Below are 14,747 nucleotides of genomic sequence, written 5' to 3'. Positions count from 1 at the left end.
TTTGTCAGAAGTGGGATTTGAACCCACGCCCTCTGTTGAGGACCAGAATGCTTCCATCCGTTATACACGGCAAGTTTGTACACTTGAGTCTGGCGCCTTAGACCGCTCGGCCATCCTGACATATCAATGGAAGTGCGAAATTATGAAATACTTATAACAGCAGTAAATACGTATATGATCTTTAAATAGTTTTGGAATGTAGTTGTCGTAAAAAAATAAATATTAATCGAAAAACATCGAATACATGCATTCTTTTCTATGTATATAATTATATGTATATTATAATAAACAAGTATATTTAAGAGATATTTTAAATATACAATATCTAATGAATTTTTGATTTTTGGATATATACATAAAAATATAACTATAAATAAAAATTATATAACTCTTTTCTCCTTAACATAGCCTCAACACAACCATTTTAACGAATAGTTAGCTGTGTAGATACACATAAGTGAGGTTTATAAAATATTTTGTAACACAAAAAATTTATAATTTAAAAAACTTTATTATGATTTTCTAAGTAATTTATTACTACTAACACCATCTAATGATTATTATAAGTAATAAAATTTAAAAGCTATTCATGCCACTTAATAAAATGGAAGTATACTTTATAAATTTCTCTAAATAATAGTTGATGTTTAGAATTATAGTATAAAAAGTTTTACAGAAATATTTTTTACATAAAAATTTAAAAAAAGAAATTACGAAACAACAAAGAGCAAAACTATGTAGTTACTTGCTTACTCAGTAGCTTCAGTTCTTCCGTTTATGCAATAGATGGAACTACTTACTTAAATAGCCTCGATAGGTACCTACACCCATTATTTAATATTTATAATGTTCCATCCAAATTGTCTACTAAATTTTTAATCGTTATGAATTTTGGCCAGCGACGAAACAATTATAATTTACATTAAATCTTTAGTAAGAAAGTATGTATAGTTACATATGAAGATTTCAAGTAAAGATTTCGCTGTTTTAGATATTAAACGAATTTATATTATTATTTCACATTTACAGTCTAATAGGTACTTACATATTATCTTAGTTGATTTATAAATTGCTCAGTTATATATTTAGGTCACTATTCTATGTAAAAATAAGTAATCAATTTGAAGTGAGAACTAGAACTACTAGATAATTCAGATAGAATTTAAAAAGTTGTCAATTTTCTTAAAAAAATCTAATTTCAGAGAAATGACATAGTAGACTGTCAATGTCACGAGTCGTGTCAATTTTTCAACATAAAAACAAGAAAATCATTATCTGCAGTATTTCGCAAGTAGTTTTCGATTGCGTTAGTCAGAAACTATACAATATTTTATATTAATCTTTATTTATTACCTAAAGGTAATTATTATGCAATTATTAGTGCTGCCTCTGCAGAGCGATTTGAGAACTAAAATGACGAATTTGTTTTATCTTTTGCCTATTGCAAATGTCGATATTCGTTAAATACCATTTTATACGCCAATATAGATGTAATTCATATTAACAATTTTAATTCCTAATATTGTTCATATAGTTGTATAAAGGTTTTACTAACGATTACTGATGCACACTTATACAAAACCATCTAATACAAAATATTGATTTAAAATCAAATATTCGAAATATTAAAAAAATTTGCCTAAGCCGAATAGTGTGATTCAGACAATATTTGACTAATTGTAAGATACAAGATAATCAAGGGCAGACTAGAGTGGTCTAAAAATATATAAAAAAAAAAGATATTCTTCACCAATCTGCCTATTTATTAAATTAAATGCAGAATTATGAATTGGGTAGGAATATTTTTTATTTTTATTATTGACCCCAAGGTTTTTGAAATAAATAAAGGGACTGATGGGTTACAGAATTAAAGAAAAATAAATGAAACAATACTTTTATCAACTTTCTACCATTTGTTGTTATAAAAATTATATATTTCCTTTATATAATCAGCGATGCAACATTTTCTTTCATCATCTTCCACATAAATTAATGTTTTTCTATCTCTGTACGTACTGCTTGTTCTTCTATGCAATGTTGCAATACATTGTATACGATTTTACAGTTTCTCCTACAGAGTACCTACTTTTGTAAATATTAAAAAGATTTCACTACTATACATCTATGAACTCCTGGTATTGAGATCAAAGTAGATGAACAAAAGTTTATGAAAATAACAAATAATTTACATATACATGTTTAGTTCTATCACAAAAAAAAATATATAAATATGTTTACATTTGGGTTCATATATAAACATAACTTAGTGTAGGGGTTTAAAAATATGAACTATGTGATAGTGTCATACAATTTGTAAAATCTACACATAAAATCAGAAACTAAAGAAAATTGAATAAAAGAAAAAGAGAAATTTGAGTAGCTAAGTAAATTATTAAATGTATTTTAGAAGTACTAGTTTGTTTAAAGAATAATTTTAAAGCTATTCTCAGAAGACATTGTTTATTTATTGGCAATAAACAAGTGACGAATTAATGATAATTATATTCATGCTTAAAAAGATCTAGAAAATATATCTCAAGGGTAACGTAAGTACAAATGGTTAGCATACAAAAATAATATAATTATCTTATTTATTATATTTGAGATTGCAAAGTAAACTGTGAGATACGCATTAATTTTTTGTGAATTAATATATATATATATATATATATATATATATATATATATATATATATATATATATATATATATATATATATATATATATATATATATATATATATATATATATATATATATATATATATATATATATATATATATATATATATATATATATATATATATATATATATATATATAATTAAAAATAATTCTATGAAAATTTGATAATTACCAACTTTTTATGACAATTACAAACATACTGGTTGGTACCACATCAAATAACAGCATTAAACAATTTTAATGAATACATTGATATAGAAAAAATTTATACCATTGAGGTGGCCAACAAGCATACAACCCACATGATGGTAAGCGGTTACCATAGCTTATAAGCGCTGGCAATACCAGGGGCATACATGCACTTTGCCATCGCTGAAGAGACCTCTTAACTTAACAACTTTTTTTAAAGAATCCCATGCCATTGTTCCTTAGAAAAACCTTAACAGTGAGTTCATTCCATGACCTGAGCATTTGTAGAAGAAAACATCTCTGAAACCGCACTGTATGCAATTATCTAAGTTCTAAGGTATGGAGGTGAACTCTCTGTCAATGGTAAGCTGTATGATGGTAGAAAGTGGCCGTGGACATCAAATTCAACATTTTCCACGAGCACAGGCAATACATTTACACAATTAGTACAAGAGGTAATACATGGATAGTGAGGCATAATTTCTTCTAAGACTTATGAGTTCAATACCATTTCTAAACCTGGGATTATCAAATAATCAGATAGCTCTTCATAAGATGTACCATCACTTAGAGATCAAAAAGCAGCACAAATAAAAGAGTGAATTAAATCAAATTATACACTCAGTTCTTATTAGACACTAATGGTTATTGTAAATCACAGAACATTCTGTATTGTTTATGCATATAGACAATAGGTTGTTACTTTCCATCAAGTGTGCTATTGCATTTTACACATTTTTAAGCATTATAAAAAAAAAAAATGTTATAAAAAGTAAATAAACATATGATTATATTACTGAATGAAGTAGTCAAAACCATTTTTCAACTGTTGCTATTGTGGTGAATGTAACACTAAACATGACTTCCTTTCACCAAACATATTAGAATGCAATTCAGCAGGAATCAAGTCTACCATCATCATTTGAATTAATCATTAACTCAATATTCCTATTTCTTCATTTCTCATTACACAATTAGTACTTCTTTAATTTTAGATATTTTTAAGGATAATTTTACAAACATCTTGAGTTTTTTGACAAATAATATTTTCACGATACAGTAAAATCCCACACAATATTTTTTACAAAATGATATTATTTCAGTCAATTGTTATTACAATATGTATTTATGTTGGTTGAAGTATATTTTCAGCTGAGTTCATTAAGAAGGTTTTCAATTCATTTGTATTTATTTAATTTGTTGTTTTTGTGATGATTAGAACATCTCGGAAATCTTTTGATATAAAATTGTGAGATTTTACATAGACAATTTATAACCAAGTTCATAACTCTTGATAACTCAATCCAATACTAAACAATCGTCATCGTCAACAATACCACCATTTAATGCTTTATCTATGATATTCTTTTTTTTATTTTTTAATTCCTTATTTATAAATGTGCGTCTTTCGTCCTTTGCCCTATTTTCTGCAGCTTTTTCTGGGGGTTGTCGATTGACTAGACCTTTAGTAAATGAGTAAATAACAGTTGTAGAATCGCCTTCTACAAACGCCAAGTTAATTGTAGGGCCGGTCTCCACTGTGCACAGATTTTCTTGCATTTTATTAATAAAATCTATACTTATGTCATCATACGTAGGAATAGGCACGTAGATATTAAGTTTATCGTTCTTATTAGGTCTTGCAACGACGTATAATGTGTCTATATCTTGATTATAACAATACTCGGTGTCATGCATAAGTTTTTCGTCAACTAAATGTATGTATAAATGGAATGCTAGCGATATCTTCAGTTCAGAATTACAGCCAAGCGCTTTCATATCTTCTTTTATTTTTGTTTCAATGTCCATTGTTGATACTAATATTTATCTTGTTTCCCTCTTAAATTTATCAAAATAAACGAATGGTATGTTTTAACCTTATAACCTTAAAATGTGACAAATGTAAATGACAGTAAATTTTTTAATGTACGTTTTATGGCTCTGGATACAAGACCTGTGATCCTCTTCATTAAAGTTCGAAGTGTAGAATTTAGGTAATTAATTATATTAATAAAATCAAAATGGGTAATATGTAATTTTTCATTTTTATCCGAATATTAATGTTTTTTTTTTCCCTAAATGGGTATGATTTTCTTCAACATTACCAAAAAAAGCTTTTCTTACGTTTTAACGTTCCCTCTCTAATTGTCTGTTGTGCTACCTTCATTAATATATTTTATTGTATTTCTATCAATATACAAATACAATGAAATACAGTAAAATAACTGTATAGCAGTCTATAATTATTATCATTTCAGCCATTATCTGTTCACTACTGGAAATAAGCCTCCTCCATAGACTATTATCTTTATACGTTCTTTAACAGTCCTGAACCACCTGCACCCATTAACTCCTTGTAATGCATTTCAGGGCGTCACTTCATCTAGTGGGGAATCGTCCTACACTGCGTTTATCCGTATGCGGTCGCCACACAAGCAGCCTATATGGTTTATAAATACGAAAACTGTCTAAAAAGAAAATATACCCAAATTTTTCCAAACCTATTCCTTTTTTTAAGAACTGCATTTATACAAAATTTCAATATTGAAAACTATTTAGTCAATATTTTAATTTAAAATATCTTATTTGGCAACGTTGAAACGAATGGAAGTAGCATATTTTTTTTAAAGTATGCTATCGGCCTCGGCTTTATGATAAAAATGTTATTTGTAGCGCTCTCTTCCGTTGGATAAATGAACTACTAGTTTTCTGCAAAATGCAATACTAGGCCGTTAGATGACACTACTATACATTTTACTAATTTGACCGAGTCAAAAATCAAGCCTGTGGATGTTTATCGTAAAATGAAATTTTAAGCTTATATATATATATATAAGCTTAAAATTTCATTTTACGATAAACATATATATATATATATATATATATATATATATATATATATATATATATATATATATATATATATATATATATATATATATATATATATATATATATATATATATATATATATATATATTATATTTTGGATTCAATTTAGTTTCGTGCTTACCGAAGACGGCCCCTTATCTTAATCTAACGTATTATTCTTTATAAATCTTACCATAAAAGTAAAAAATATACAAAATTTATAACGTAGGTAGTATATTTATTCATTTTAACATTTATTATATAAGCAGGTAGGTATTATATGTATTTATAGTGTACGTATTTATGTAATATTTTACTATATATATTAATATATCATTTAAATGTGTATTTGTTTATCTATTAATTAGTATTAATAGTAATTCGTATTCTGAATATTATTAGTTGTAGCATTTTAGCTGCCCGCTAATGAAATGCTTTCTAATTGCATTGGGTTGACTGGAAGAGATCTTTGTCAGAGATAAGTCCATCCTTGCTCACAATATTTATAAATGCATTAACAATGTAATTTACAAGTGCAATAAAGAATATATATATTTTATATACATTTTTATTTTGAAATAGCATTTATTTTGTAACTTTAAATTACTATATTGTTTTGTTCCAAAATTTCGAAAGAATTTTATAATAAACCTTTTGTTACTCAGTCTCATGTTAAGTATTTTATAGGTGTTTTTAAGGTTCCAAATAAATTAGGTAATAATTGAAATATTTTGTATGAAGCGCCTTGGATTTTTTTTTGTTCAACTAAATTAAAATTTAAGCATTTTTAAATAGTATCTATGAATTGTGTGGTCCCAGCATAGGAACTAGAAAAGAGGCAACTAAGGGGACCTAATGTTCAAGGAATGGGAAGCTGTGCCCCTCTTAAAAGCTTATCAAAAGTCAAATTGCGGTTTCCAACCATTCTGCCAAGCGTGGCAACTATTAGATAATTCCTTTCAATAATAAACTACTATAAAAACGCCTCCATTCCTTATGACAATCTATGAGGATGGTTTATATTCAACAGTGATTTAGAAAAATCTATTTTTTTTTTTAAATTGAATGGCCACTTTGGTAAATATTCCACTTGACTGAACCGCTTATTGACATGAACAGCACCATAGACATCACAGAATAATTACACTGTGACGCCTGTAGTTCTCCTCGTGATTTGCCATTTAGGACTGATTAATCCTGTTATATTTATAATTTAAAATTATTTCAAGTTGTTTATAAGTCCAGTTTATTATTTCATATCCTCGCTTAAGTGTTTAATAAAAGAATAAACATATTATTGAATACTTTATTTTGTTTAATACAAATTACATTTTTAATATTTTAGTACAAAACATACTATTCATGTCCATTTCAATAACAAAATAGAGAATAATAGCTTTAAATGAAGGTTTCGGGTGGGGTTTCACATCGTTCTTTACAAATGGTACTTTGCAAATGCCCATTAGTTTATAAATATTGAAAGAAATAAATAAATAACGTAAAAGTTAAGCAGAGAACTAATTCTAATGTAACTGTTATATTATTTTCAGTCGAAGTAACTATTTATACAAAAATAAAAAGGCTTAGAGGTACATTACAAACATATCATGTAATATATTAATTATATTATACATCGTGAAACTTTTAGATGTGGCCACAAGTCTAAAAGTTAATACAAAATTAGAACTACGTACTAACAATAAAAATTAAAAGGTGGAACCAAGTAAAGAGATTCTTCTATTTACAAGATTTCACCACAAAACGTCATACATTTAGAAATATTAATAAATATTTCGATGATTATAATAAAACAATGACTCAACTATTAATAGATTCAATACAAAAACATTTGAGGTCTACACAAGTCTCACACAATCACTATTGTTTTTCGTCACAAAATTTGAACAAGTCTTTAGCACCATTGATTAATAACTGTTTAATATTTTATAAAATATCTTTACTAGTTTTAATGCATTTGCCTCTAAAGCATATTTCCGTTTCGTGTGATATCTCTGTAGACATTGATGTGCTTAAAATGTTTGCTGGATTCATAAAACTTGAAACAGTAGATGTTTCTGTTTTTACTTGTTGTGTTGTGGTTTCAACATCTTTTGTATCCTTATCATTTGAAATCTTTTTGATATCTTCAAAAGTGTGATCTACATTATCTTCTTCTAACATTTCAGTTGTAATTTCATCAGGAATATATGAGGTTTCTGTAGTGGATATTTTAGCTTTTGTTTGTTCTGTTGTTATCTCAACATTTTCCTTTGGTTTAGTTACATTTGTCACATCTTTCGCAGTTTCATTTCTTATTTTTTTATTTGTGTCGCTCGACGTCGTACCGAAAAGATAATCCATGAAACTGAAGTCTTCGGACTTGTCAAGTATACCTAATACACTTTCACTGACTGTTGGTTCTGTAGGTGTGCTGATATACATGTTGTCCATAATAGTAGGATCTGGGGTACCAGTGCCTAAATCTTCATCTCCCACACTGGTTGGTTTCACAGTTGTGGTTTTCTTCGTTGTGTAAATCTCAGTAATTTTAGATTCATCTGCAATCTCTTCATCAAGTTCTGGTACCTCTTTGTTAACTTTTGGTATGTCTACATATGAAAGTGCGTCGGCTTCAGAAAGATTTTCCTCGTTGCTTGAAAATATATCTTTTATAAATTGGAAGCTCGGTTTGTAAGTAGTGACAGAATATTTAGGCTTCTCATACATATTAGGTTTCTCGTGTACGGCATTAGAAAGTTTTACTGACTGTCCCAGTCGATTAACAGTATTGCTGTAGTACTGAGATTCAGCCACTTCTATGGATTCTGTGCTGGGTCGAACTTTAACTTTCTTCCAGAAGCCCCGACGACGATTTTTACTCTTAACTTGGTCCTGAAAATAATAACAGGAATATTATATATTATCAAAAATGTATTATGAGCGAACTATTACTAGCGATTCTTTTATTGCGCTTTTAAGTATCTATTACAATTACTGTCTACAGATATAAATCACACAATATATATGTATATTAATTACTATAATTATATTGAATATTTTGTTATTAAAAGCGATATAAAAATAACATTATGATTATATGTTATTTGATGTATATAGTAAAATTATTTATTACATTGTAAGATAGAGTATTAATCTCTATTATTCACGTGAGGTGACTTTATCAGATTCAATTAAATCAACAGACTTGACTAAATAGAAAAAAAGAACCAAAAATAATTAAAATGAAAACACTATACCTGTTTGACGCCAGCAGATATATTCTCATCGTTTGTGGGCTTCGCTGTTGCAATTTCCCCTTCTACTGCAGTAACTTGTTTAGTTGCAATATCTTCTCCAGAATCAATAATTCTTTCAGGTGGTATTTCGCCAATTTCACCACCTTTGTGTTTGGTTACTTTGGATGTATATTCATCCTCATCTTGTTCCTCTAAACTTTTCATTACTTCTTCTAACATAGTTTCAAAAGTTGACATATTATCGCCAGATTCACTTTTTGTTGTTTTACTTTGTTCGACAAGGGCTTCAAGTGTAGGTGGGATATCAGGTATCTTCTTATTGAGTCTGTTATTTGTAGCAGGTGTCACAGATATGAGGATATCATCATAATCGTTCCTTGCTGTTATAATATCTAATTCAATATTATCTTGTAATTTGTCAGATCTGCGTTCAGTAGTTGCTAATTTTCCTTCGTCTAAAATATCATTGGGATTGTATGGCTTAAAAGATTCAGATGAAATTTTTGGTGACCATTGTTCAGTTTCTGGTGCAACATATTTTGGCCTGGTAATGGAATAGTTTGAGTCCTGATCTTCTGTTTCCTCAGGTTCATTTTCAGGTTTTTTATTGTATCTTTCTGATAATCTGGGTCTATGGCTGTATCTACTGCTGTATGTATTTCTAACAGTTGCTGGGGATGATTCTGTTTGAGAGTCTGGCTTTTCTGTAGGTTTTTCTGTTGGTCGACGTCCTCTAAACCTATTTTTGACTTCATAAATCTTTTTTGTACTGGTAGCTTCAGTAGATGTAGTCGAATAGGATGGACGGCGACGACGGAATTGACCACGTTTTATAAAAGACTCTTGTGTTGAAGAACTTGCCGAAGTTTCCGTAGAAGTATCTGGTTTGTATACTGGGTGCCTATGATCTTGAACCTCAGGACGAGCATGTACTTGTTTTGTTTTTAAATCGGCTTCTATTTCTTCTATCCGCATTGTAGTTCTGCGTCTATCAAAAGCTGGTCTGTAAGTGATAGCGTGGACTGGTTTCCTTCTTTCAGATTTTGATCTAGTACTTTCAGTAGATGACGCTTGATGATATTGCTTAATTACTCCTGGACGTATTCGCACTCTATTATATGATGGCGTTGTTTGAACAATATTTTCTTCAGGCTCATTTTCAGTAGTAGTTTCTTGACTGCCAAGCTTGGTAATTTCGATGTCTTGACTTGTGGTTGTATCTTCTTGCTTAGCCGAGGATTCGTCATGATTTACTGAATACTCAGGTTGTCCAGTACTGACACTGAAACTTGATTCTGTGGGATAAGCGATAAGTTCTGGTTTTTCAACTTTTTGATCAGGTATGATATGGCTTGATATTTCTTGTTGTTTTTCAAAAGAATCTTCATGTGATGCTATTTGTTGAACTGGTGCCAGGCTGTTTCGAGACTGCTGGTACTCTAGAGAAGATTCTGATCGTGAAGTATAATTGGGTACATCGTCTTTGTAACTGATTTCATCTAATTGACTTACAGCAGGTGATTGATGAGCATATGCATTTTCTGTATCATATATATCTGGTCCACTTTCAAGTGTTTTCGTATAGTAAGTTTTTGGGGACGGTTCAGTAATAGCTTCTATATCTACTGTACTTGTTCTCTCCATTAATGTAACTGGATAATTCTGGTGAAGAATATCTCTTTGGTAAGCAAGATCAGTTTCTTTACTGTTTTGTAACTTGTTCTTCTTCTCATATATTTCATCGTTCCCAGAGGGTTTATATTGAATACGTCCTCGTGATCTTGTTCGAGAAGACTTTGTGGTACTTTCATTAGAATCCGTAGGCTTTCGAGTAGTCTTATCATTTGAAATTTTATTAGGCTCATACCTAGATCTAGGCGGCAAGGGTCTTCTTTCTCTTAGAGGTCTACGAGTGACAGTAGATTTAGTAATTGATTCGCTTGATTCGGTTCTTGGGGTAGTTGTATATCTTGGTCGGCCTCTTGTTCTAATTGGGCTTCTTCTAGTACTTGTCGTGGTAGTGGTTGTAGTACTTGTCGACGAAGTAGTAGGGTTAGGACGTGCGATTTCCTCAGATTCATATCCATTTTCATATTTGCTGTTTTCATATCCGTGATTATCTATGTCTGCCGCGGGTCCTGTTACCTTGTTTACGATAGTTTCTGTTATGTTTTCATAACCTTGAATATTGCCATTTTCAGAATAATGAGACTGAGAGTTTTGATTTATTTGTTGAGTAATATCTATGTTAGCAGAATTGGTAGTTCGATGAGGCTCAGATGTTGATCCAGTTTTTGTGGTAAAATCAGAACTGTACACTGGATATCTTATATTTTGTATTTCAGATTCGTAGTGAATTTCTGGAGTATAATTTTGTATGTAATTTGGTGATGTTTGTTGTGTCGATTTTTGTGTTACAATTTCTTCAGATTTAGTCGTTATGATTTGTCGTGGAGTTGAGCTGATTGGATCTTCTGAAGACTTTGGTAATTCAAGATTTACCCCGGGCGGAGGAGCATAGGATTCCTTGAATTCATCGAAGTAACTGTGATAATCCAATGGGGTACTAAAGTGGAAAGCTTGGTTAATAGAATAAGGGTTATGAGTTTCTAGTAATTGACTTGAATGAGTCGAAAGTTTCGTTGTTGCGGCTGTTGTCGTTGTTTTTAACGTTGTTGTTTCTGATTTTGGTACAGGAGTATAATATCTTGTGCGGTCTTGTTTCTTGTCATCGTTTTGAGATGGGAATTTGACAAATTGCGGAGAATTGTATTGGTCCCCAACATTTGACAAGAAATAACCAGTATTTTGTTTTTTACCAATATTAGACGTGGCTTCTCTCGAAGGTGGTAGAGCTGTGATTGTCTGAGGTTCAAGGGAGTAGTACGTAGATTGGGTTGCAGGCTTAGATGGAGCATTAGTTTTAGGCGCTCCTGTACTATAGTAATTGTAATTTTGGTTGAGAGATATATCGGGTTTACGTTCGTGTTTATGGGGCGGGGCTACTGTGTATGAATTTGGAATTATTTTAGCTGTAGGAGTTGAAAGCACTGTTGGTGTAGTATGGTGTTGAGGCGTTGTCTGGAATTTACTTGTTGGATATATAGTTGATGGCGTATCTTTGATAAGAGAATTTATTACCACAGATCCCACGTGTGGAGATGGGAATGGGATCTTTGCAAAACCATTTGGGGTATTGTAACTTAATGGTGCGACGAAAAATGGCAATTGTCGAAGTTTTTTATCTGAATTCTCTATGTTAGATAAATATGGTAACTCAAATTTGACGAAGTTTTCAGGTGGTATTAGTGATGATGGTCCAATGAATACTTTAGGTGCATTCAGAGGATTGACGGAATCCAAGACGGCAATTGTATTAGCATTTTTTAATGATGCTAACACATCTCCAACTTTTATGTTAGCATTCTTTTTTGTTTCTTGGAAAATGGCTAGTGGCGGTTGATGCGGTTTCAATTTTTTTGGTTTAGGCGTTGTAGGTGGAGAGGTAGGGAATGGAGAAGTAACGGTAGAGAACTTTGGTACTTGGTCAAAGTTCTTGAAAAGATCGTAGTTAGTGATGTAATCTTTGCTGGACATAAAGGTATCAATCGGTTTTGCTACTGGTCTTTGATAATCAGCTGCGAAAGTTTGTTGCAATGGGTCCAGTTTAGGTAAAGAATACAAGTCAGAGTTTATAATCTGTGGAGAAGAAACCGGACTTCTGAAATTGAATTGTCCTCTATTTAGTGATTCCAGTGGTACGTAAAGTAATTGCACTTCCTCTCTTTCAGGGTTTGTTTTGGCTGCTATCTGTTCTGTTTTTGGCGCTTCTAATTTAAGTTTTTGTAGTGATTGTGCTTTTTTTTGTGAATTAAAACCAAAATTACTATTAGACTGATTTTCTAAACGATATCCGTCAACAAATTTTGTTGTTTCCACAGTTGGTTTTGGTACTTGATTGATAAACGGTTTTGATTGTTGGATCGGTGGTGGTGGTTTTGGGAATTGAACCTGACTTGGCGGCAACTGTTGTTTTGGGGGCGCTCGTGCTGGAGGACTGTTTTCGAAACTGAGTTGAGGAGCGACGAATCCTTGGTTAAGTGGAAAATTTGGTTGTGATAGACCAAATCTGATACCTTGGCCAAAGCCTTGATCGGTTAAATAGTTCTGGGGAGCAGAAGGAACTGATTGCAAATATAACTGCCTATTTGCTGGAGAGTTGAAGTAAGTTCTCGATGGGAATGCTTCTTGGGTAAAGCCATTTGGTCTGGCAAATCCTGGGAACGGCTCTGTCAAGATCCTGGGTTCAGCGACAGCCTGTCTCTTGATTGGAGTCGCTGGAGGTCTGGACTGGGGCGGTTCTCTCTGTACAGGTCCATTAAGGGGTACCCAGTCGCTGATATCTGATGTGTAGGAGCTGATTTGTCGAGACCATCTTGTCTGTTCCTTGTGTGACGATGTAACTGCCAACAGTAGTATGAAGCAGGCCAGTTGGTGCACGATATGGTGCGCCATCTGAAACAAGTAAGTTAAATTTGAAATTATTTATAGTAAATATATATTATTAGTTAACAAAGTTATTGTTCACAATTGATCAATTGGGATACACAACTACATGTATACTTTGAAACTCCGTTCAACTGTAAAATTTTTCTCACGTGCATTTGCAAAAAGTATATATGGCTAATATATGTACTAAATTTCAAACAAATTTGCTTACTACTTATAAGTACTCGTATTAGACATAATTAAAGATTTTGCCCCACAGAAGAAAATCGACTTTAATTATGATAAAACCAGTTATTTTGATTAAAATACTAAACTAGACAACCGATTTTGAAAATTTCTATGCGACTGTAAGTATATTCTTCAGATAAAAAAAGACTTTTCCAAATCAGTTAAGAATTAACGGAGTTATGAGGTGAAACATAAAAAAAATACAACCAAATTGACAACCTCCTTCTTTTTGAAGTTGTTTGAAAATGTATAAGATTTATAATATTAAGAGGCTTAAATATAACAGCAATAAAGTACCAGGTTCTATGGCAATTAATTTTGTCTATAAAATCTGATGGGCTTACAGAAACAAAGAGTGAATTAACGTAGGTGTTACGTTTAATTTGTACTTTGATGAAATCTTATGCAATATTGCATTGCTTAGGTAAGTAATTGTTATTTTATATAATGTGGTCGTTTTGTGGTTAATGCACACATGCAGTATGGTTTTTAAAAAGACTTTATAACGTTTGTTTGGGCTTTTACATATAAGTAATTAGTTTTTAGAGTTATGTGACCAGTCCATTGCTATTTTAGCTTGCTTATCCTTCGGGTTATGTCAGTTACTTTGGTTCTTTGTTTTTTTTTTATGCAACTTAGAATGATTGATCTGAATAAAATGCATTGCAGGGAGTCAGTGGATGAATGAATGAATGAATGAATAAAAATTTATTTCAATAAAACCATAACACTTACATAAACTTAGATTATAAGGTAGCTCAGGAGCATTCCTTACGGCAGTCTACGAGGGAGGCCTGTGTTCAGCAATAGACATATAACGGTTCATGTGATGAATGATGATGATGTACAGTGACTGGTTCAAACAGAATAGGCTCGGTTACATAGAACGTACAAGAAAAGATGTTCAAGGACTTTTTTTTAATAAATGATAATGGAATGGTAACACCGCCTGCGCTATCGGTATACACTGACGGGTTACCAGTGAGGGATGATAGGTGAAGATGAAGG

The 14,747-nt window shown here is 31.2% G+C and overlaps 2 protein-coding genes and 1 non-coding gene across 3 annotated transcripts in view; all 3 read right to left on the bottom strand.

Annotated features, from left to right (window-relative positions):
- Positions 1-2: 2 nt before the first annotated feature.
- Positions 3-120, bottom strand: Trnal-caa (transfer RNA leucine (anticodon CAA)). The gene is made up of 2 exons: positions 83-120; positions 3-48 (listed from the first exon to the last, which is right to left on the bottom strand). It is a non-coding gene; the product is annotated as a tRNA-Leu (tRNA).
- A 2,870-nt stretch (positions 121-2,990) lies between these two features.
- LOC113518629 (uncharacterized) lies at positions 2,991-4,788 on the bottom strand. Its single transcript, XM_026903590.3, has one exon. The coding sequence runs from the start codon at positions 4,681-4,683 to the stop codon at positions 4,174-4,176; it is 510 nt and encodes a 169-aa protein (XP_026759391.2). The 5' UTR covers positions 4,684-4,788; the 3' UTR covers positions 2,991-4,173.
- A 2,326-nt stretch (positions 4,789-7,114) lies between these two features.
- The window catches only part of LOC113518630 (mucin-5AC), a 70,575-nt gene continuing 62,942 nt past the window's right edge, over positions 7,115-14,747 (bottom strand). The window contains exons 2-3 of the mRNA XM_052902062.1: positions 9,003-13,517; positions 7,115-8,637 (exon numbers count right to left, since the gene is read on the bottom strand). Coding sequence (XP_052758022.1) covers positions 7,690-8,637; positions 9,003-13,517 — 5,463 coding nt within the window. The 3' untranslated portion in view covers positions 7,115-7,689. The remainder of the gene's footprint in view (positions 8,638-9,002; positions 13,518-14,747) is intronic.

This window comes from Galleria mellonella, unplaced genomic scaffold (genome assembly GCF_026898425.1).
Source record: "Galleria mellonella isolate WM207_F2 unplaced genomic scaffold, CSIRO_AGI_GalMel_v1 utg87, whole genome shotgun sequence".
Taxonomy (NCBI): Eukaryota; Metazoa; Arthropoda; class Insecta; order Lepidoptera; family Pyralidae; genus Galleria; species Galleria mellonella.
Note: the sequence above shows the minus strand (reverse complement) of the source record. Positions and strands in the feature narration are given on the sequence as shown.

Bases quoted from the DNA above. Each gene is read 5' to 3' on its own strand.
- LOC113518629 (XM_026903590.3), bottom strand. From the start codon at position 4,683: ATGGACATTGAAACAAAAATAAAAGAAGATATGAAAGCGCTTGGCTGT.